This window comes from Aquarana catesbeiana, linkage group LG09 (genome assembly GCF_042186555.1).
Source record: "Aquarana catesbeiana isolate 2022-GZ linkage group LG09, ASM4218655v1, whole genome shotgun sequence".
Classification (NCBI taxonomy): domain Eukaryota; kingdom Metazoa; phylum Chordata; class Amphibia; order Anura; family Ranidae; genus Aquarana; species Aquarana catesbeiana.
Window position 1 is genome coordinate 218,104,554 of NC_133332.1, and position 22,214 is coordinate 218,126,767.

General features: G+C 39.4%; 1 protein-coding gene across 10 annotated transcripts in view; it reads left to right on the plus strand.

Moving 5' to 3' along the window:
• The window catches only part of CACNA1B (calcium voltage-gated channel subunit alpha1 B), a 404,014-nt gene that overhangs the window by 325,160 nt on the left and 56,640 nt on the right, over window positions 1-22,214 (plus strand). For all 10 annotated transcript variants that reach the window (XM_073599719.1, XM_073599724.1, XM_073599718.1 and 7 more), the window contains 7 exons: window positions 2,580-2,690; window positions 5,427-5,510; window positions 16,774-16,890; window positions 16,986-17,051; window positions 17,762-17,853; window positions 18,180-18,330; window positions 21,093-21,220. In XM_073599719.1, the coding sequence (XP_073455820.1) occupies window positions 2,580-2,690; window positions 5,427-5,510; window positions 16,774-16,890; window positions 16,986-17,051; window positions 17,762-17,853; window positions 18,180-18,330; window positions 21,093-21,220 (749 nt within the window). The remainder of the gene's footprint in view (window positions 1-2,579; window positions 2,691-5,426; window positions 5,511-16,773; window positions 16,891-16,985; window positions 17,052-17,761; window positions 17,854-18,179; window positions 18,331-21,092; window positions 21,221-22,214) is intronic.

Sequence of the window (22,214 nt, forward strand, 5' to 3'; positions counted from 1 at the left end):
AACCAATTGCCTTCAGAAGTCACCTAACTAGTAAATAGAGTCCACCTGTGTGATAATTTAATCTCAGTATAAGTACAGCTGTTCTGTGAAGCTTTCAGAGGTTTGTTAGAGAACATTAGTAAACAAACAGCATCATGAAGGCCAAGGAACACACCAGACAGGTCAGGGATAAAGTTGTGGAGAAGTTAAAAGCAGGGTTAGGTTATAAAAAAAATATCCCAAGCTTTGAACATCTCATAGAGCACTGTTCAATCCATCATCCAAAAATGGAAAGCGTATGGCACAACTGCAATCCTACAAAGACATGGCTGTCCACCTAAACTGACAGGCCGGGCAAGGAGAGCATTAATCAGAGATGCAGCCAAGAGGCCCATGGTAACTCTGGAGGAGCTGCAGAGATCCTCAGCTCAGGTGGGATAATCTGTCCACAGGACAACTATTAGTCAAGCACACCACAAATCTGGCCTTTATGGAAGAGTGGCAAGAAGAAATCCGAACCTCTGAGGGGTTATACTGAGATTAAATTACACACAGGTGGACACTATTTACTAATTAGGTGACTTCTGAAGGCAATTGGTTCCACTAGATTTTAGTTAGGGGTATCAGAGTAAAGGGGGCTGAATACAAATGTACGCCACACTTTTCACATATTTATTTGTAAAAAAAACATTTATAATTTTCCTTCCACTTCACAACTATGTGCCACTTTGTGTTGGTCTATCACAGTGTTTCTCAACTCCAGTTCTCAAGCGCCCCAACAGGTCATGTTTTCAGGCTTTCCATCATTTTGCTCAGGTCATTTGATCATTTTCACTGCCTTAGTAATTACCACAGCCGTTTCATCTGAGGGAAATCCTGAAAACATGACCTGTTGGGGCGCCTTGAGGACTGGAGTTGAGAAACACTGGTCTATCACATAAAATCCCAATAAAATACATTTACGTTTTTGGTTGTAACATGACAAATTGTGGAAAATTTCAAGGGGTATGAATACTTTTTCAAGGCACTGTATGTTAGGAGTAGGAGGTAGTATTCTAATGACACTTTTTTAGCAGCATGGGAGCAGAAGACAGGGGAGTTTAGTACTGCTACTGTAAATATTATTCAAAGATGGCCGACACAGTAGCCAGACAGTCCAGTGTGAGGAGGAGAAAGAGAATGCTGTAGTATTTGATTTATGGTTACAACCCAATTCAGTATAAAACACTATAAAAAGCTGGTAGATGTTCTTTTCCTGCAAGTGGCTTCATATTCCATTTTTATTCATGCCATTATACTGGCACTCAGTGCCAAATAAAATCACAAATTAACCACTTAAGGACCGAGCCTCTTTTTTAGATGTGTTGTTTACAAGTTAAAAACAGTTTTTTTTTTTTTGCTAAAAAATTACTTAAAACTCCCAAACATTATACATTTTTTTTTCTAACACCCTAGAGAATAAAATGGCGGTCGTTGCAATACTTTCTGTCACACAGTATTTGCGCAGCAGTCTTACAAGCGCACTTTTTTTTTTTTTAAATACACACATTTTTAATTAAAAAATAAGACATCAGTAAAGTTAGCCCAATTTTTTTTTTAATATTGTGAAAGATAATGTTACGCCGAGTAAACTGATACCCAACATGTCACGTTTCAAAATTGCACCCGCTCGTGGAATGGTGACAAACTTTTACCCTTAAAAATCTCCATAGGTGACGTTTAAAAAATTCTATAGGTTGCATGTTTTAAGTTACAGAGATCTAGGGCTAGAATTATTTCTCTCTCTCTACCGATCGCGGCAATACCTCACATGTGTGGTTCGAACACCGTTTTCATATGCGGGCGCTACTCACGTATGCGTTCGCTTCTGCACGTGAGCTTGGCGGGACAGGGCATGTTTAAAAAAAAAAATGTTTCTTATTTATTTTACCTTTTATTTTTTTTATTTTTTTTTATTTTTTTTTTTTTTTTATATTACACAGTTTTTTTAAAAGAAAAAAAAATGGTGTCACTTTTATTCCTATCCCTTGTAATAGAAAAAAAGCATGACAGGACCTCTTAAATATGAGAGCTGGGGTCAAAAAGACCTCAGATCTCATATTTACACTAAAATGCAATAAAAAAAAAAATTGTCATTTAAAAAAATAATTACAAAAAAATGGCCCTTTAAGAGCTATGGGCGGAAGTGACGTTTTGTCATCGCTTCCGCCCTGCAATGTCATGGAGACAAGTGGGGGCCATCTTCCCCTCGCTTGTCTCCATGCCAAGGAAGGAGGAACATCCGATCGCCGCTGCCGATGGCTCCCGGTAAGCTGCGGAGAGCACCGGAACACGGCGGCGGGGGGGGTCGCACAGAGACCACTTTTATCTTGAAGCGGACCGCCGGCCGAACAAGAGGATACCGGGGTTATGACAGCTACCTGCTGCCATAACAATGATATCCCCCGTCAAAGTTAGGACGTATATTGGTGTGCGGCGGTCCGGAAGTGGTTAAAATCAGGTATCTTGCCTATCATAGCTTATCTTTCATTGAATTTTGTGAATAGAATTGAATACAATTCTACCTTTTAATTCGCTGGCTCACTCTCTTGCTTTTTCAGTTCTATGGAGCATCAAGTACCTATGAAGAAATGTTGCGAGGCCTCAATATTATCTTCACGTCAATGTTCTCACTGGAATGTATCCTGAAAATCATTGCCTTTGGTGTTCTGGTATGAAACCTACATCTGATATTTCCCTATATTTTAAAGCGGTAGCAAAGTCTACAATTTTAATTAGGCCCAATCAGCACAATATGACAGATTTGCCTTTAAAACAGAGCCTTCTAGCGCTGAGCTGTCACCACTATTGCTTCCATCTTCACCTGGTCTTCTTTCTGGCCGTTCCAATGGCAGGCTGCGATAACTTCACTCCTGTGCATGAGTCCCCATGGTGGCACAGCTCCCTCTGCAATTGGGACACACTCAGTGTGTCATGAATGCAGAGCTACAGCACATCGTTCGGTGATGTCATTGGTTGCAGACAATGTGATTATCTTCTAATTGACACACATTTAAAACATATTCAGGGTACCTACAGTTAAAAATAAATAAAAGCTTAACTGTAGGTACAAATTTATAAGTGTTTACTACTGTCTTAACTGTTGTGGAAAGTTTTAAATATGTTTTGACCAAAAATATAACCCCAATTTCAAAAAAGTCGTTGCTGTGTAAAAAAAACAGTATACATAAATACAGAATGCAATGATTAATTTCAAAATTGCCTATTTTTCTTAAAATTACTGACCCGAATATAAGCTGAGGCACCTAATTTTATCACAAAAAACTGGGAAAACTTATTGACTCGAGTATAAACCTAGGTTGAGAAATGCACAGCTACTGTAAGTGGAAAAGAGGGTCAACAATGCCCATTTGCAGCCTCACTGTGCCCATTTACAGCCATAGGTCCCCCCTCTTCAAACTCGGTAGTTAAGGGTTCCTAGATGCCCCCTAGCTGCAGCCAAAATTTGGGGTCTCTGGACCCAAAGGGTCCCGAAATGACATTGCTGCAGATGGACACAGTTGACCGACTTTGGGGCCCGAGATAAGGGGCCCCAAAGTCGGTTCGGAAAATGTCAAGCACTTTTCTGCAGCAGAGAATGACATTTTCCGAACCGAGTTTGGGGCCCCCTATCTCGGGGCCACTTGGTGCTAGGAACCCCAGCTTTGGATATGTTGTAGTGCTAGTTCCACTGGGTTTGTACCCCAAATTTGAGGTTCCTAACACCAAGTGGCCCCGAGATAGGGACCCCAAAGTTGGTTCAGAAAATGTCATTCTCTGCTGCAGAAAAGTGCTTGACTCGAATATAAGCCGAGGGGGGCATTTTCAGTACAAAAAAATGTGCTGAAAAACTCGGCTTATACTCGAGTATATACGGTATACATTTTCTCAGTTTAAACTTTTGATATGTTTTCTATTTTCTACTGTAAATAAAATATGGGTTTATGAGATTTGCAAATCATTGCATGCTGTTTTTATGTAGATTTTACACAGCGTCCCAACTTCTTTTGGAATTGGGATTGTAACAAATATGGTAAAGGGTTCTGAAAAATGTATCCCCCTACTAAAACCTAGGAAGAGAGCCCCTCATTTTATGTGTGGTCACTGAACAGGAATTGAGACAGCGGAAAAAAAAACCTGGTTATAAAACTCATTCCCTTCCTACCAAAAAAAGAAGAAAATAAAATTTTGGCTAGAGTTACATGTTTCCAGAACCCCCTTCTCTTTAATTAGCTAATGGCCCCTTTCACGTGGGTGCCTCCGTTAAGTGAAATCCGCTTGCTCAGTGAGGGATCTCTCCGCTGATCCCCGCCGAGCAGGTGGATGACAGGTCCGTGTATGCACGGACACAGTCCCGTTCTCCTTTATAAGACAATTGGATGGAAACGGACCGCCTGTCTGCTTGCATCCAATACCATCTGATCCAATCCGCCAGATGGATGGAGAATAGGACCACCATCCGTCTGTTTTTGGCGGACAGGATCGGATCGGATGGTGGCGGGTGTCAGCGGACATTTGGCCGCTGACATCTGCCACTCCATAGAAGAGACTGGCGGGTCCAATCAGGTCAGCCTGAAAAACTGACAGGTGGACCAGATCGGATCGCCCATGTGAAAGGGGCCTAATTCCTTTACCAGTCAGCAAGTGCACCAGAATGTCCTGTCTCAATATGTACAGAACAGAAGCAGATAATATAAAGTTTGCTATTATTCTTGCAAAATATACAGATTATCTTCTGGGCAACATTTATATTACTTCAGCCTTGCAGGATGCCCCAAAACAAGGAAGCTCTTTGGACCACCCTTTACTATTTCACTGATGCAGCTGAGCCCAAACATCTGTCAGGTGTATCTTGTCAATCCCTCTAAAGCTAGGTACATGCAGTTTTTGCTCAGTGGGCTAAACGGAAAAAAACAGGATTCCTGCATCTACGTAAGTGATGTGGATGCAGGAATCCCCCGCCAGGACATTGTATTTTGACAACAGAATCACCTGCTGTCAGAATACACTGATCAGTGCTGCATTCGATTTGACTGCATGCCACTGATTGAAAAAGGTTTTTCAGCAGTCCTGTTCTAATGATCACCTTCTGTCTAACAGAGGGGGTTGCACAGATGGAAATTCTGCTGGTCCCTGGTAAATCAGCTGAGTTTTGATCTATGTGTAGCCAGCTTTAGACTCCATTCCTTGGCAAACCCAGTCAAAGACAGAGTGGAGTCCGGCTCGCTGTGCTTCACTCGGTTTGTGACAAATGTGATAAATTAACCTGTAAAGCAGAGCTCAGGTTTGGATTAAGCAGAGAATTGATGGTTTATGGCCATCTTTGATTTGGGATTTGTGAGATGTGTTTTACCAAAATTATTTACTTTCCTTCTCTTAAAAAAAAAAATCTTCTGTCTTTTGTGCAGAACTACTTGCGGGATGCTTGGAATGTGTTTGACTTTGTCACAGTTTTGGGAAGTATAACTGATATATTAGTAACGGAGATAGCGGTAAGTACGCTGATATTAGGTGTTTCACCAGCAAAGCGTGGAAATAGCAAAATGTCTCTAGAACTGCAGTAAACACTGTCTTGTGGGAAATAGATGCATTGTGGACACCCATAGCACACTAGTCTTGGGGAACAAGAGGCTTACAACAAATATGCGTTAACAGCTTTTTTCCTTTACAAAGTTCTTCCAAGGATGCCTCATGGAACAACCAATCAGCAGCTGTCTCGCACTATCTTTGTTGAAATATAAATATAGATGCCATGAATTACTGTGCTTCACTGCTGATTGGTACATATTATATACTGTACAAAACTTTAGGGGAGATTTTTATTTGACTTTGCAAGCACAGATGGGTGTCCTGGCTTGCTAGTAATTAACAATCCACCCAATCTAACTATATGAGTGGTCTAAAAATTTTATAGCCACTACAAATTCACATTGGAGGAGATTTACTAAAACTGGAGCACTCAGAATCTGGTGCAGCTGTGCATGGTTGTCAATCAACTTCTAACTTCAGCTTGTTCAATTAAGCTTTGACAATAAAACTTGGGACCGGACTGGTTTCTAAGCAGAGCTGCATCAGATTTTGCATGTTCCAGTTTTAGTAAATCCCCCCCATTGTGTACAAGTTGCAAATACTTACTCCAACCATCATACACTCTTGAAGGTTTGGAGTAAGATGCTGCCACAGTATAGGGAAAAACAGGCTCATGGCTTTAAAGCAGAACTAGACCCCCTCCTATCCTTTGCAGTCAAGGAAGCTGCCATCTTACCTTCTGTTTGAACTGAAGTTGCCATGGTGCTGTACATTTGATTAATTATGATGCCAGTTGTTTGATGGCGTGACAGTTTGGTTGAGACCACAAGCAAATGTGACTGTTATCATTCATGACATGCCTTTATTGTAACTGTTTTGGCAAACTGTTAAATCAGTGAGTTTAGCTCTGCTTTAAAGTGAAAACACATGGGCTTTTTTCTTTGTTAAAGGAAACACGTATCCAAAAACCACCCCATTCAGCATCACATGAAAAGCACTGGACAGCCTTCATGATGTCCTATTAAATATCAATCAGCAGCCATTTAGGGGTATAATCTATGTGGTAAAAACTGGGCAGCAGCTGATTGATTAACACTGGTAGAAACTCAACCCAAGGGACACCATTTTGTTTATTTAAGCCATTTAGGGGTATTGAATACAGATCTTCTGGCTTTACTTCTTTAACAAGTTTCTACCAGGCTTCAACAAGCAACCAGCAAACTTGGTGTCGCTACTAGGCTTAGTAAATATCTTCTGAATGTAATGCTCCACAGACCAGTGTTTTTTAAGGTGAAATGAAAAAATTCATTGTGCTGTTGATTTTATGTAAACTTTTGGTGTTCACTCATTTGTACATCCCCATTAATGGATTTGAGAAACGTGCAGCAGGGTGTCAAGTGTAAGTTGGTGGTCTTGTTTGGTCAGTGAGGATAAAGCCGTAACACTGCTACCCTTCCCTCTGTCCTGGTTACTAATTGCCTTGTAATTTGTGTTGTTAATTGCCATGCAAATAACAAGGGCAGGATCACTCATCTTCATGAAAATGCCATGTGTCCTAGGAAAGTTCCATGAAGACCTCTGCATAATCTGAATGTTGAAGAACTAGCGCTTCTAAAATACAATTACACCTTATTTTTTTTTAAATGAATTATCATTCCCCCCCCTGGCTCTGTACAAGGTAAAACATGTAAGTAGGGAACATAGAACAGATAATACAATACATAAAATGTACAAAATTCCAGTAGATACAATTGTTTAGCAAAGTGTAGCAGTAATAAGAAACAATAGGGAAGCTGGCCCTGCCCATAGAATGTATAGTGCATTTCTGTTGAGCACATTTGAATTATTGCTGTAGTGTAATTTATAATTTGACTTTGAAATGCTTGTTTTTTTCATATTTTTGTTAGTATTAACTGTAAATCTATGCAGATTAGCCCCTAGAGGGAACTCTCAGTGTTTCAGTACAATAACTCCATCTCCATTAATAACAGCTAAGATAAGATATCGGCAACATAGGGAATGCGCTGATTTTGGTGAGTCAGCCAACTCAAAAAATTGCAACAGTAAAGCATAGCTATTGTGCAACACTACAAAGAAGGAAGCAGAACCTGATTGTGTAATTAACAAATATGACTGCTTCCACATACACATATAAATACTGTCTATACATAGTAGTTTTTTTTTTTAAATGTTAGCACACATGAATACATTTACACCAAGCTAATCTTTTTTTTATGCATAACATTTTTTTAAAATTCTATATTTTCTTTAACATTGATTTAAAGTCAAATAAAAATTTTGATTATCATTTTTTTCTTACTTAAGTAAGACTTGGCAAGGAATGTTGGCCTGAAATATTCAAAACAATTCTCTGAATAAAGATCTTTTTTTATTGTCAAATCTTCTGAACTTTCTGTGTCTATAGATGACCATCTGTCCAGCTTGATAAAGGCCAGCAATGGCCCCAGTTTTCATTGGGCTGTTTCACCCCTTCTTCAGAGCTCAATATTGGACAGAGATTTTTTAAACTACCAATTCTGATCCTTCACTTTTCCACATAAATATGCCTGGAAAGATATTTGCCCATCTATACCCAGCTTATTACCTCCCAAAATCAGTCATTTATGCAGGCGCAATTTGATGAGCCGGAGGTGTATGTTCTGCTCACCCCAGCATACATGCATAAAAGCGTATGTCAAGGCAAAACTTAAAAAAAAACTAAAGTAATTTAGTACACCTGTGCAGTACATGCACATTGCCACAAGCATTATCACTTTAAGCACACTACAAGTACATAAAAAAAAAAAACTTTATACACCATATTTTCTGCACTGAATTTTTAAGCACGTGTTATCAGCCCTGAGAGCTTAGAACACAGACCGAAAAACCAGGAAGTTATTACCTTAAACAATTTCTGGTGTAATTCTGGTAAAAAAACTATTTTCTTTCCTTATCAAAAATACATAACCAAACACTTTCATTGGTATATTTAGGAGACCAAAAGAGAGCAAACAAGGAGATGTTCATTGCTAGGGTTTACATACTCTTTCGGTTGTGTGCCGCAGGAAGTTTTTTTCTTTTTTTTCTTCCTGCAAGGTAAAGTCATAATGTATTGCATACTAGCACATTATGTGAAACTTACCTTAAAAACTAAGCTGTTCCAGCTCCGCAATGTCAGCTCTGCAGCCGCTTACATTTTCGCTCGTCTTGCTTACGGGTTCGCAGGCTCCGGCTCTGTGACTGGCCAGAGCGGTGATGATGTCACTCCCACGCATACACGCGGGAGCCGCCATTTACGGCACAGGGCACAGAAGGAAAGTGACCGGTGGCCATTCCTTCAGAGCGCATGTCCCATTGATGTCACTATACACGTTTAGGAGATATTTACACTACCTATAGGTGAGTCTTATTATAAGCTTACCTATAGATGAATGTCAGCAGAGGAAGTTAACACTTCCTCTTTAAGAGAATGGAGAGAGTAGAAGGAATTAGTGAGCAGTTGGTTTCAGTACCAACTTATCTTGTGTGATCAAAAGCAGTTCAACATGGTTTGGTTAATCTTGAATCCAAGAAAAATCTGCCATAGGGTGTTTGCTGCTTATACATGAAATTGTTCTGTTAAAGACCTGAAATGTCTGCACCTGCATCTGAATAAATTATTAAATAATCTTTAATCTAAATCAGCTTTAATTCAGGTCTTACTGGCCCCTTCATTAAGACCCCTTTCACACTGGGGCGGTTTTCAGACGCTTTAGCGCAGGAAATAGCCTCTGCTAAGCGCCTGAAAACCACCTCCCATTCATTTCAGTGTGACTTTTCACACTCGGGCGGTGCGCTTGCTGGACGTTACCAAAAGTACTGCAAGCAGCATCTTTGGGCAGTCTAGGAGTGCTGTAATTGGCGCTTCCAAAACGCCCTGCCCATTGCAATGAATGGGCAGCGCTTCCAAAGCGTTTTGAAAGCGCAGCAAAAAGGGAGTTTGTAACCCTTTTTTTTGCCGTTAAAGCCGCCCCGCTAGCGGCCGAAAAGCGCCTGCTAAAACAGCGCTAATGACAGGCGCTGTCAGTATGAAAGGGTTCTTAGACCTATATTGCACAATTAAAGAGCCTCTACATGTAGCTGTAGAGTTCCAACAAATCCCTGGTTGCTGTGCAGACAGGGAAAGCTGGGACTTGTGGTCCTCTGCAGTTGGTGATTTGTAAATTGTTAATAGCCGATGATATCGCATGTAAGCAGATTACATTCTATATTTATGGAGCGATGTGACTTTCCATAGGACACATGCTGAAACCTCTTCCATTACTTATTCTTTCCTAAAAAGCCTCAGTATGCTAATTAAACAGATAACGGATGCTTAATGGGTCACAGAGAAAAAGTTTAATTACTGTATTGGGATGAAAGAATGTTAATCTCATTTGTAAGAGGATTTGCTGACACATCAATGGTGAAGGTTTGGTTTTCAGAAAGTTTGGCGTATTAAATGGAAAACAGATCCTTATTATAAACAGGCACATTGTCATGAACAGCTTTTGCTGAAAAAAAAAAAGGATTTATATCTATGTCTAACAAGGAATGAGATGCTCACAACCCAGCTCTGCTGAAAAACAGGCAGCTATTGCAGTGGAACAGAGACTTCCCATGATGTCCAAGGTATCACAAATGTATTTCGAGCCTGCAGTTTGAGACCCCCTTCCTTCCCACAGTGGGTGCGCTGTCACTTAGGCAAGGAACCCAGCTTTTCGACTGAGCTGCTGTTATTATAAAGGTCTCCCTATAATTTTATGGAGAATCCTGACTAGAGAATGCATAATGCAGTATTTTGCACCCCTAATGAATTTCCTAGAGGACTACACAGATTATTTAGGCTGGTGGCTACAGCAGCTTGGTTAAAAAGCCAAACTCATAACCTGCCATGTTTTTTTTCACCAGGAAGTCAAGGCCAGAAAAAAGATCTGGCAAAGTGCTGAAGAACCCTGCTCCACTACACCCTACACAGAAAAATCAATTTTAGCAGACACTAATCTTTAAAACATAACTTTATGTACCTTCTTGGCAAATGTGATATTAACAGTCTGGACAGCAAAAAATAATCTAATTTATAAACAGTATTTATCAAGTCCCCTTTTACTTGTTCAGGCTCTTAAAGTATCCTCCGTTTCAGCTGGAAAGATTTAGAAATACTTCTTATAGTAGTGACAAAAGAATTGTTGTGTCTGCGTGATCATGCCTCAGTATACTCATGAACACAGGAGTCACAGAGAAATAATGTATAGGAAACCAAGAGGTCAGTCGCTCAGCATACACTTAAAACTGAAATATTAGCATAGGGGTTCTAGACCTATACGAATTCCAGCAATTACAAAGAAAATATAACAACTAACACCCCCTTCGTGGGGAAGGAAATGATCCAGTGTACTGTTCCACGGCAATATTTATTTTGGTATTTCAGTATTATGTATTTCTTGAGCCATAAACCCGATTTGAAAATATGGTTGAAAAGCTATATTTTTACTTGCAATCATCGAACTTATTTGTCTTATGATCTGTTTGATTTATTTCATCTTTTCTTTTGTGTGTGTACATGGTCTTCGTGTTCGTGTCCTTTGTTTTATATTTTTTTCCCTTTTTTATTTATTTCACGGCCTGCCGAATCATGCTATTCAATCAACATACAATACGGGATAATCTCAACCTTCCCCCAAAAAATACCCACTGTCTCTGTATGTTGTATTACCTTCAACTCTCGTGTACCAAAATCACCCATGACAACCTCATACCTAGAACACGGTTGGTTCTGTTTTTACCAGTCTTTTTTTTTTTTTTTTGTTATGTTATGTTTTGCATCCTGACCTTCCTCTGATGTCTCTGCTTGCTTATGGATGAGTTCTTGCTCCATACCTCCAAGAAGGTGCTTTAAATGAGCAATTCCAGGGGGATTTATTTTGACATGTCTTTCAGTACTTCGTTGTGTTTATAAAGACAACACATCATGGATAATTTAAAAAATGCCTCATCTTTCAACAGCAAAAGACCAAAAACTAGTATCTCTTACAAGTAAAAAAAAAAAATTGACACGCTTGAGCTGGTTTACTCACAAAAAATCACATGCACAAAAATTAACAAATGCTATTATTTGTAACTTAACATTTACCTAGTCCCAAGGATTTAGCTATGGTGACAACTGTGACTTTGACATCTGCCCAATGAAAAGGACGTAACTAAGATTTTACATTTATACCAGAGGTTGTTTAGCAAAAAACAAGTAGATGGGAGGGGACATGAGGAAACTGCCACAAAAATGTGATGACTTAAGTTAACCAATCTATATTTTCTAACAGGAAGGTAGGACTGGCCATTCAGCTGACTGTTTTACATCTGACTGAATACAGCCATTGTTTGGTCAAAAAATTTTCCTTCTGACTCCTTAGATTTTGCATTTGCAGGATGTCAGGAAGGCGGGAGCCAAGAGATCCACCCACATAGCAAATTTCGTCCGGTTCATCTAGAACAGGCCAAAATTCGCATAGTGTATTGTTAGCTTTAGCCATAGTCCATGAGTTTAACTTTGTTAACTTTGAAACCTAAATGGTCTTCATATTGAATGTTGTAGCACATATAATAAAATGTAATGCACTCATATTAGGACAACAGAAACACCTCTGACCAATGATGTAAGGATAGACTAAAATTATTTACCAATATACAAAATAAAAATTACCGCGCTATATATATAATATTCAAAAGTTAGTCATTAAGCAATATTACATAAAGTGATTGAACACTGGAGTGAATAGTGACAAATAAATGAAAAAAAGTCCATTGAAGTGATATCCAAAAAAAAAAAAAAAAGGGAATGTTTAGATGAATATCCACCAGGTGCGCCTCCACCGTGATAAAAAATGGTAAGCTTACTAGATCTCTAGACTCCACGTTATAGGAGTCTAGACAAGCATTTGGATAGGGACCCGGCACTTAAAACAAATTCCTCAGTGGTTAGACTGGAAAGGATGGTAACATGGCTGGCCAAACAGATCCCTAGTACTCCTCAGACGTGACCAAATAAGGAAAAAAAAAGGGGTCCACATAGTTTAAAACCGTAAACTACTTTATTTAGAGAAAAGGTTACTAACACTTACATCAATCTAGTAAACAATCAGTAATCTAGTAAACAATCAGCAGTTAAAATAGTAGTTCCCTGGATAAAAATGACTTGTATACAGCTTGGTACAGACATAGACGCCACCCTTTAAATTATTTACCAATGAATCAAAAAGAATGGTGCACAGTCTCCTAAAATCATAGTCATAATCTATAGTGAACGCGTGTAAAAAATAATTTGCGTAAAAAAAAAAAAAAAAACTTTAGTGTGTATAACAGAGCAAGTCACCCTGCAATGGATAAACCTCAATCTTAATAAATTAAAAATGTAAATTCATGTGTGAACAATAAATATTTCATAAATTCAATTTTATTAACCAAAAAAAAAAGAGAGTATCTCGCATCTGATGTGAACATATATATGCAAAATCAGTATTATAATACATCATAGAAAAAGAAAAATGCTTCAGTCCCTAAAAAGTCCATAAATTGTGCAACATAAAGTGCTCAGTTCTCTCAAGAACCAAAGTGCAATCGTGCTCAAAGTGCCCGTGAGGAGAAATGGCCTTTTACTGGGCTGCACTGATCTCAAATGATAGAGATCATATGCACTAATGTATGTCCAAGGAGCCAACACTCCCAGTCACGAAACCTTTTTTTGGTTAAGGAATTCAAACTTATAAAATCTTTTATAGTTCACACATGAATTTAAATTTTTATTTATTAAGATTAAGGCTCATCCATTGCAGGGTGACTTGCTTTGTTATACAAACTGTGAGAAGGTTTTTTTTTTTTACACAAATTATTTTTTTACACGTGATTTATTGGTCCTCACTCTAGACCTGGTATTCAGGTGTAATTGCGTGCAGAAGCTTCAGGTTGTATATTCAACTAAGCGTGAGGTTTTCGATTTATATTGTATACTTATTTACCCCCCCCAGTGAACATATATTATACTACAACATATCCAACATACAGTATAAAACCCAATGTAAACTTACAGAAAAATATCAATAAATAAATAAAATGTCTGCCAATGTGTTCGTGCCTGAATAACTATATTATAAAAACAATTCCCTTCTATATATTCCAAGAACAGTATTGCTGCACTGCTGAACAAGAGAGCTGCTACCTGAGTTGCAAAGTTTTGCCAGCCACTAAGTAAAACAAGCTCCAAAATTAAGTTTCTGGCCACGGGCAGTGGCCTTCACTTAAGACTGATGGTTACTATGGATAATATAACCAACTCTGTCTTTTGCTGCCTGAAAGACTGTGATGTGTTGAAGATGCTTGTTTTTTTTGGTATTGCTCAGGAAACATCTTCTTAGACCTTTCCCAGCCTGAATGCCCCCCTTCCACAACAAAAGGGGAACAGGAGTCACTGCTTGTTGACACTCCTCAACTTGTGCTCATAAAGGAACATACAGGAAAAATAATTAGGACTCCATCACAGTAGAAATGCATGAAATATAGCATGCTGCTGCATGTGCATTTTGGATGTATTTTCAAAGACACTATTTAGTACGCTTGAAATAAAAATTCACTCCATTGGAAGAAAAATGCATCATACAGGAGTTTTCTACAGGGCACCTCAATGCCAAAAGAAGAGATATTCTTATGATGGCACATTTTGCCTGCTCTGGAAAATGCAGCAAAATCTGTGATATCTAATGCGAATGAGGCCCAGAGGGAACATATAATGGTGAGAAAAGGCCTCTCGAGCCTGAAAGTTTTAATCAAGGTTGTTATAGCTATGTCTAGACAGCAGTGACACCTGTTCCTCTGCATGTCATCTAAACCACTGCATGAAGCAATGCAAGCAGGTCAACTGTAGGGGATAATGTGACTCAATTTAGGAGACAGATAAAGTCTGTTTTATTGACAAAGGTTTTTGCCTTTCTAGATACCGAAAAGTCATTGGTATATGCATTTATACTAAAATATATACATATTTTATACACAACAAGGGCACAGTAGAATTTTCTGAGGATATACATTGCTGTCTAATGATTTGTTAAATTTATTACATATATAGCGTCACATCCATTTTACCACTGGACATAAGTCTTCCATTTATTAAAGAAGGGCATGGACTATTACAGACATCTGTATAATAATGTGATGGGCCTATTTTCAGATTTTGCATCAGGACCTGTGGCTTTTACCTACACTTCTGGCACAATGTATCTGCTTAGTAACTTTCTGAGCATATCCTGAGTCTTCAGGTCAATTTGTGGTCCTGACAGCTATGGCACCTTCTTGACGTCACCAATTTGAGTAGCCCTTCGTGACCAACATAAGGGTACATCCCAGGAACTCCCACTTTAGCGGCAGCACCTCTAGACCTTTGTAGTTGACATGGCTGAAGTCAGCACAGATGGATACAAACATGTGTTAGTATGAGATCATCAGCCCATTGTTATAAAGCCTTCATCTCCTGAATGAAAGTTATCCTTCAAAAATTTCCCACCTGAACTTTTTCACAGTTGTGTTAAATGAAATCAAAAGTGTAATTAACTGTGTTCATCTTAAAGTGGATCTCTGACCTACACACAACAAGGCTTCCAGTTTTGTTTGCATTGCAAAAATTCACAAGCGCAAGTCTTCAGAGACTCTATTGGCTTTTGCTGACAAAATGCAGGCCTGCAAAGTGTGTATGTTGCAGTACCTCTTTAAAGCATCACATTTAGTTCATGATGGTTTGTTTAGCTGACTCTTCTTTATATTTTGCATCGTTACCATTTCTGTTCCATTGTTCCCTTCTCAATTTCTTTTTTTCCATGCATCTATCATGATCTCCCTCGCTTTGCTTTACCCGGCAGATTGCAGCCTGTGGGCTTGCTATGCTTGTGCTTCTAATAATCAGCTACAAAGAATGTGCGGGATGGCACCAAGGGTCATGTGTGGGTAGCATGCCATGGTCTGGGAAAAGGGGGTCTAAAAGCGAAGAATGGTAGGTTCTTGTTTCAAAGTTTCTGGAAATAACTAGCTCTAGAATAATATATGTTAAATCTAAAGCTGGCCATACGCAACAATATATTTTGGTATTATGCATGTAAACGATAGGTGAAGAACTCTGAAAAAATCTTATCAGAAATCATCTGGTTAGGTCAAATGATTTTGTCCAACATTTTTTTGCAGTTCTAGAATGTGGAGTACCTGTTCATTGCTACTCTACTACTACTTCTCTTACAATAACCAAACACACAAGGGGCTTATTCACCAAGTCGAGGAGCAAAAGGACACTAAACCAAGGCAGTCAATCAAAGTTCATCTCTAGTTAATGCAAAATCCCACAAAAGTAACTGTTAATGGAATGGGGGATCTTTATTGACAGTTGAGACTCTTATGAATAACCAACAGTACTCATATATTGTAAGCTCCACAAACCGGACCCTCCTATTCCTTCTGTATTGAACTGTATTGTAATTGTACTGTCCCTCCTCTACATTGTAAAGCGTGCACACTATTGGCGCTATATAAATCCTGTATTATAATAATAATATATGACCAGTTTAAACCCCAAAATACACCCTAGCATGGTCAAGAGTCTCTGTATTGAAAAAATCACACCCCTCTATGCCTTTTTCATGTGATACTGGTAATAACATTTATGGGACTATAGTGTAAAAACCAAATTTTATAACCTGGACCCATAATTTGACTCAGCAGCAATCATATTTAAAGTCTGGAACCCAGTCAATATATATTGGTAACTGGTTTGGAACATTTTTAAAACATTTTTTGTTAATATTGTTTTTTAAATGTGCATGCCATATGACAGAACAATGCACAGAGGTTCCTTTGTTACAAACTGATGAGGCGCAGAGTTAGCCCTACAAAAATGTTTGTCATTTCTATCATCAGCATGCTTGCTAAGAACTAATGAGAACTTTCTGTGTATGGTCACCTTAAGAGTAGGAGAAGCAGAAAGAATGTTTGCATGTGTCTGGGTACTGGTCCTACCTTCTGGTATGTGAACACCAAGCAAGCTGCAAGTTTTGTGCTTGACTTCGGAATGAAGTAAGCTTGGCTTTCTCTTTGCTCATGGATCCCAATGTGGAATTTTATACCAAAATGTTGTCCCTGCCTTTTGTTGAATTATTCTAACATTTTCACCCAACACAGGAAAATTTCATCAACCTAAGTTTCTTAAGATTATTTCGAGCTGCTCGACTGATTAAGTTGCTACGTCAAGGTTATACCATCCGCATCCTTCTGTGGACTTTCGTACAATCGTTCAAGGTCAGGAGTTCTAACTGTGGCAGATTAATGTAACTGTCTTTTGTTGGTAAAAAAATAGTTTCAATAACTATGAGGTATATTCCCTTTGTCCACAGGCCCTGCCCTATGTCTGCCTCCTAATTGCAATGCTGTTCTTCATCTATGCCATTATTGGTATGCAGGTAAGCAGTCAATGGCTAAGTAGTGTGTTTGAATAAAAAATACTTTGCATTAAAGGTTAACTTCACCTTTAGTTTTGAGGCAGAAAAAAAGCTAGTTGCTTATAAATGCAGCTAAACGTGTACATTGATTATATATTAAAGAGAGCAGAGGAAAATGTTTTGGAAAAACGCTTATATAAGCAAATGCTCCTAAACTCTCCTAAACTCTTGTGCTATACAAACTACTATGAGCATTTTTTCTGCCGCTTTTTCTGCTAGAGGTTTTGGCATTTTTTTCTGCTCATAGTGTGCATGGACCCTAAAAAATAAAAATCCATCTGCCGTGGACCTGTAGTTTATTATTCAACAGGAATTTGTGAATGGATGATGTGGCTGTGTGAACTAAGTCCGGGACAGCGGTACTGTTTTTAAGGAGTGACAGTGGGTGCTTAGAGAAGAACCCCCGCCTGCTGCTACAGGGAGTGGGGGATCGGGGGGAAGACACGGCAGGAGCTGAAACGTGTTACACATCCCACCCTAAATATGGGTGGGACATGTAACATGTTCCAAAGGTGAAGTTATCCTTAACTGGTCATTTAAAAACAAACAAAACAGTGCATACCTTTACATGCCTATGCAATAGTTATTCTTTTTTGTTCTTATTTCAGAGCTAAGTTAAAATGCTGATGTTTTATGCGTATTTCCGGTTATTGATTTTTCTTTATTTTCAGGTATTTGGCAACATTGCTTTGTCTGATGACAGCGCCATCAACCGACATAATAACTTCCGCACCTTCTTTCAAGCACTGATGCTCCTGTTCAGGTACGTTTTTAGATTAGGGAAGGGTTAGAACCTCTGATAGTCTTTTTGCCCTGCCCCTGCAGTTGAGATTCCCTTTAATTTCCTGTCCTGGAGGCACAGCAGAAAGTGAGGGCAAAGGTTCCTAAGATAAAGAAAAATCCCACCTTTAGCTCTTCCCCACTCTTCTTCTCATTTATGTACTGTATGTCTTCTCTGTTTAATTGTACTTCTTCTTGTTTTTGCCACCAGTGTGATATATACCTCTCTACAGGCTTTTGCCCCCTCGTAGATAACCTTTTGTAAGTCAGTGCGGACTCTGATATGGCTTGTTCTAACCCTCCTTGTAGGAGTGCCACTGGTGAGGGCTGGCACGAGATCATGCTGGCCTGTCTCAGCAACAAACCCTGTGACCCGCGCTCCGGTAACACCACAGCGGAATGCGGAAGTGACTTTGCATATTTCTACTTTGTCTCCTTTATCTTCCTGTGCTCTTTCCTGGTAAGTGGGGCTTTGGGTGGAGGTTACAGTTTGAAATACGGTACCCATGTTATTGTGGACAGAGTACTGATTTTTAATCAGTTTCAATTGTATATATTGATGTTTTATATAACTTATAAGAAAAGCAGCACTCTAAACACATCCTCCATGGAAGCATCAAAAGACCAGCAGTAAAATTCACAGATATGCAATAAACACATCAATTAATAGAAATATTTAATATTTCGGCATCTGATGTTCATTGTAATTGACGATGGATTTACATCGGTGGACATTTATTTTATTTTTTTAATAAAGAACTGTCTTGTTTTTATTAACTTTTGAGATTTCTTTTTTTGAATGAGTAGGGGTACTATGTATCCCTTACTCATTCACATAGGTGGGTGGCCGAGGTCTTTGCGCTCCCTTGCTAAAGGGAGCTTCTAGAGTCTGATTAGTAACCCCCCCAGGGTTGTGGGGAAGAGGCCCTTGTCCTCATCAACATGGGGACAAGGTGCTTTGCCAGGCCCCCTCCCCCATGTTGAACGCACGTGGCCTGGAATGGTTCAGGAGGGGGGTCCGCTTGACTTTAGTCAGAGCTGCACTGTTTGTTTTTATCCACAGATGCCCCTTATCTGCATAGGCAGTTTTTTTTGTAAAGGTGAACTAACCCTTTAAACAGAGGCAGATATTAGCTTTGGTTACAGATTAAAAGTACAACAGAGCAGGCTAACCAGCCAAGAAAGTCCTTTCAGTAAGCCCTGTGCCAAAAGGCTCTGACCTGCCCATTAGGTGTTGAGCATCCAGCTCACGACTCCTTTCATTTCCTTCCAGGTGTCATTAGAAGTCCTATGGGCATTAGTATGCACATCAGAGAACACTGGCCTAGCCTAAAAGACCTTTTGCATCCCGCTCCAAGTCTGATTAGACCATGTTTCATGAGGCAGGATGACTATAGCTGGCTCTTCTGGGTATTGGACTCTCTCACCCGAGGCCTATCCAGTAGCTAATTACTCCTGCATAGGTGTGCGGTGTCTGGCTTCCATGCCCAGTCTGCATGGGACTCCTCCATGCATAGGGAATTATGTATTTGGGTGTTAGGTCCCCTTTTGGAAATAGTGATGTAATGGAAGTAGTCACTGGCATTTATATGGGCAGTGACTACATCCATTACATTACTATTTCCAAAAGGGGACCTAACACCCAAATACATAATTCCCTATTACTAGACTCATTTGGGTCAGAGCTACCTAGTGGCAGACTAACAAACTGCACCTGCTTATTATTTTCTGCCATAATCAAGGACCACTACGCTATGCGAAAAAAAGGTAATTTGATAATCAGAACAGAGGTACCAGCAGACTCTAAAAATTAAGTGTCAGGCTAGTTATTTGACAGGTCGTGCAGGACTCACAGAAGTCATTGATTTTCTGATATACTCCATTTCAAAACCTGTTCTGAGAGATGATCCCCAAGGACATGAGCCAAATGTAACACTTTGCCCTTAAAAGGCAGAGATACCACCAGTTCTTGTTGGTTACTCTGTACAACATATCATGATTTATAGCAAAATGGGGGGAACTGTACATTCGCCTCAGGCTGCTGTGGCTCACCTTTTAATATGTGACCTGGTCCCTAGCAGGGATCAGAGTGGGGTCCCTTATCTAAGTACTAAGAACATTTTTTTTCTGAAATGGGGCAGGCCTGGCTCATTGGAGGGCCTCCACTACTAATCCTGCAAGTACCTTTAGCGGACTTGGGTCAGTCAACAGGTTCACATTTCTCCTAACACACATTAACCTTGTTTTGAAGTTGAAGTGTGGTGTTAGTGACTTCATCAGAGGGTCCCAAAATATGGGGTAGTCTTGCCCTGATCAACAGATCTGATTGCAACCCCAGCATCACCCCAACCCTTAGTGAAACAGTTACCACTGGGATGGACATCATTGACGTGCACACAGATGACACTTGTTCTCCAGGTATAAATTGCCAGACCAGAGCAGGGTAATAGCACTCTCAGAGTTGAGGATTGCTACAACCTTCTGCCTATTTACCTGCACCACTATGTGAAATTTACCCTTCTATCGGTATAGGCCGCATACCCATACATGGAGCAACACCGGCCCATGTCACATAAGCTATCTTTATTGCTCATATAGATATTGCTGGCCAGTAACTCTCCTGATCCAGCAATTAGCTTCCCTACACAGATTTCCACAGGAATGCCCTATTTTGAGTACATTCAAAACTCTTTTTTAACTGAAATACCTAGTGATAAAGGGGGAGATTTTTCTGAGCTCCGAAACGTGTTGAATTTTTTTTTAGTATAAACTAAAACATTTTATTTGGCACTCCTTCCATTAGTGCACAGTATGTTTGGCTTTCTGCATTCTTGTTGGCGTCCCTTGTATACTAATTTAAAAAGTCCCATCTCAACCTCTCCTCTGACTCATTCCTCCATCCATTTTTAAGAAAGTACAGATGTAGAAAAAGCCTGCAGTGACCTCCTGCTGGAGAGCAAATATTAAATTTTGTGATATTTCATATGTACCTGGTTAAAGGGTAATACTAAAGTGGCCTTACCTATAACCATAGCAATACATTTCCTTTTAATCTTAGTGTGTGGGAAGACTTGCATGCATTGCAGTTTCCCTTGAAAAAAAAAAAAAAAATATATATATATATATATATATAATAATTGTTGTCAGTTTTACTTGCAGATGCTGTTTGTTTTGAATAATTTCATCTGACATTTTTTTTAACTCTTCTCCCACCCCGAGTAGATGCTTAATCTCTTTGTGGCCGTCATCATGGATAATTTTGAGTATTTGACTCGAGACTCCTCCATTCTGGGTCCACATCATCTCGATGAGTTCATCCGTGTTTGGGCAGAGTATGATCCAGCTGCTTGGTATGTTTTAAGAAAAAATCCTTTTTGTATACTGATTACTCAAAGGAAAACTGATCTTGTTAAAACCCATTTTACCCATTTTTAAGCAAATATGTCATCAGGTGACAAAAATTATGTGTAAGGGTTTGGATTAGATGCTGTACTTGGTTTCCCCACAGTTGCTGACCTCTCCTGAAAATACTAGCTATCTAGCTGTCACTGACTTGCAACAAAGATGCAGAATAGAATTCCGCTTTTGATCTGACTTGATTTGCTGCATGCTTGTTCCAGGCCAGTGACCCCCAAGATTCAATGCTAGAGACAGCCAGCTAGCCTTTTTAAATGCAGGTCAGCAACAGCAACCCCTATATTTTGCTATTAATTTAAAGTAAATCTCACAAACCTGGGCTACTAAACTGGGCATCTAATAAAATATTGTAGTAGTAAAGGTTACATGAAGACTGCTTGCGAAGATCATAGGTGGATTCATAGGCATCCTAGGTAGCTAATATTATATAAAAACCTTGTCTTTATATTAAAGTTTAACTTTTAATTGCACCACCTATTTTCCACATCTTCTTATCTCCATCTCCTTATTGGTCTGCGAGGCAGCCCATCACTTTAAAGGATCAATAGATGAGAGGGGCCCAGCTAAACTTTTTTAGAAAATGTTGACATGCAAGGAATTTTAGCTGCCTACATACCTGAATCTGTTGATTATTTTTATATGCAATGTGTACTTAACATCGTCTTATTTTTTTTCTTCTGTTAAGTGTTTACTTCAGTTGGCTGCGTCTGTTACAGATTTATTGTAAAAAATACCTGTGCAAGGCCTTGTTCACATGGAACTAAGCGTATACTTTTGCGACGGCAGTGTGTTCCCATACGGGGATGCACACGTGTTCCATCCTTGTGCAGGCAGTCCCATTCATATAAATTGGGACACGATAGCTGCATGGACAGAGCTGCTGCTCCCAATTTGACATCCATGTGGGTGAGGGCACATGTTCGTGTT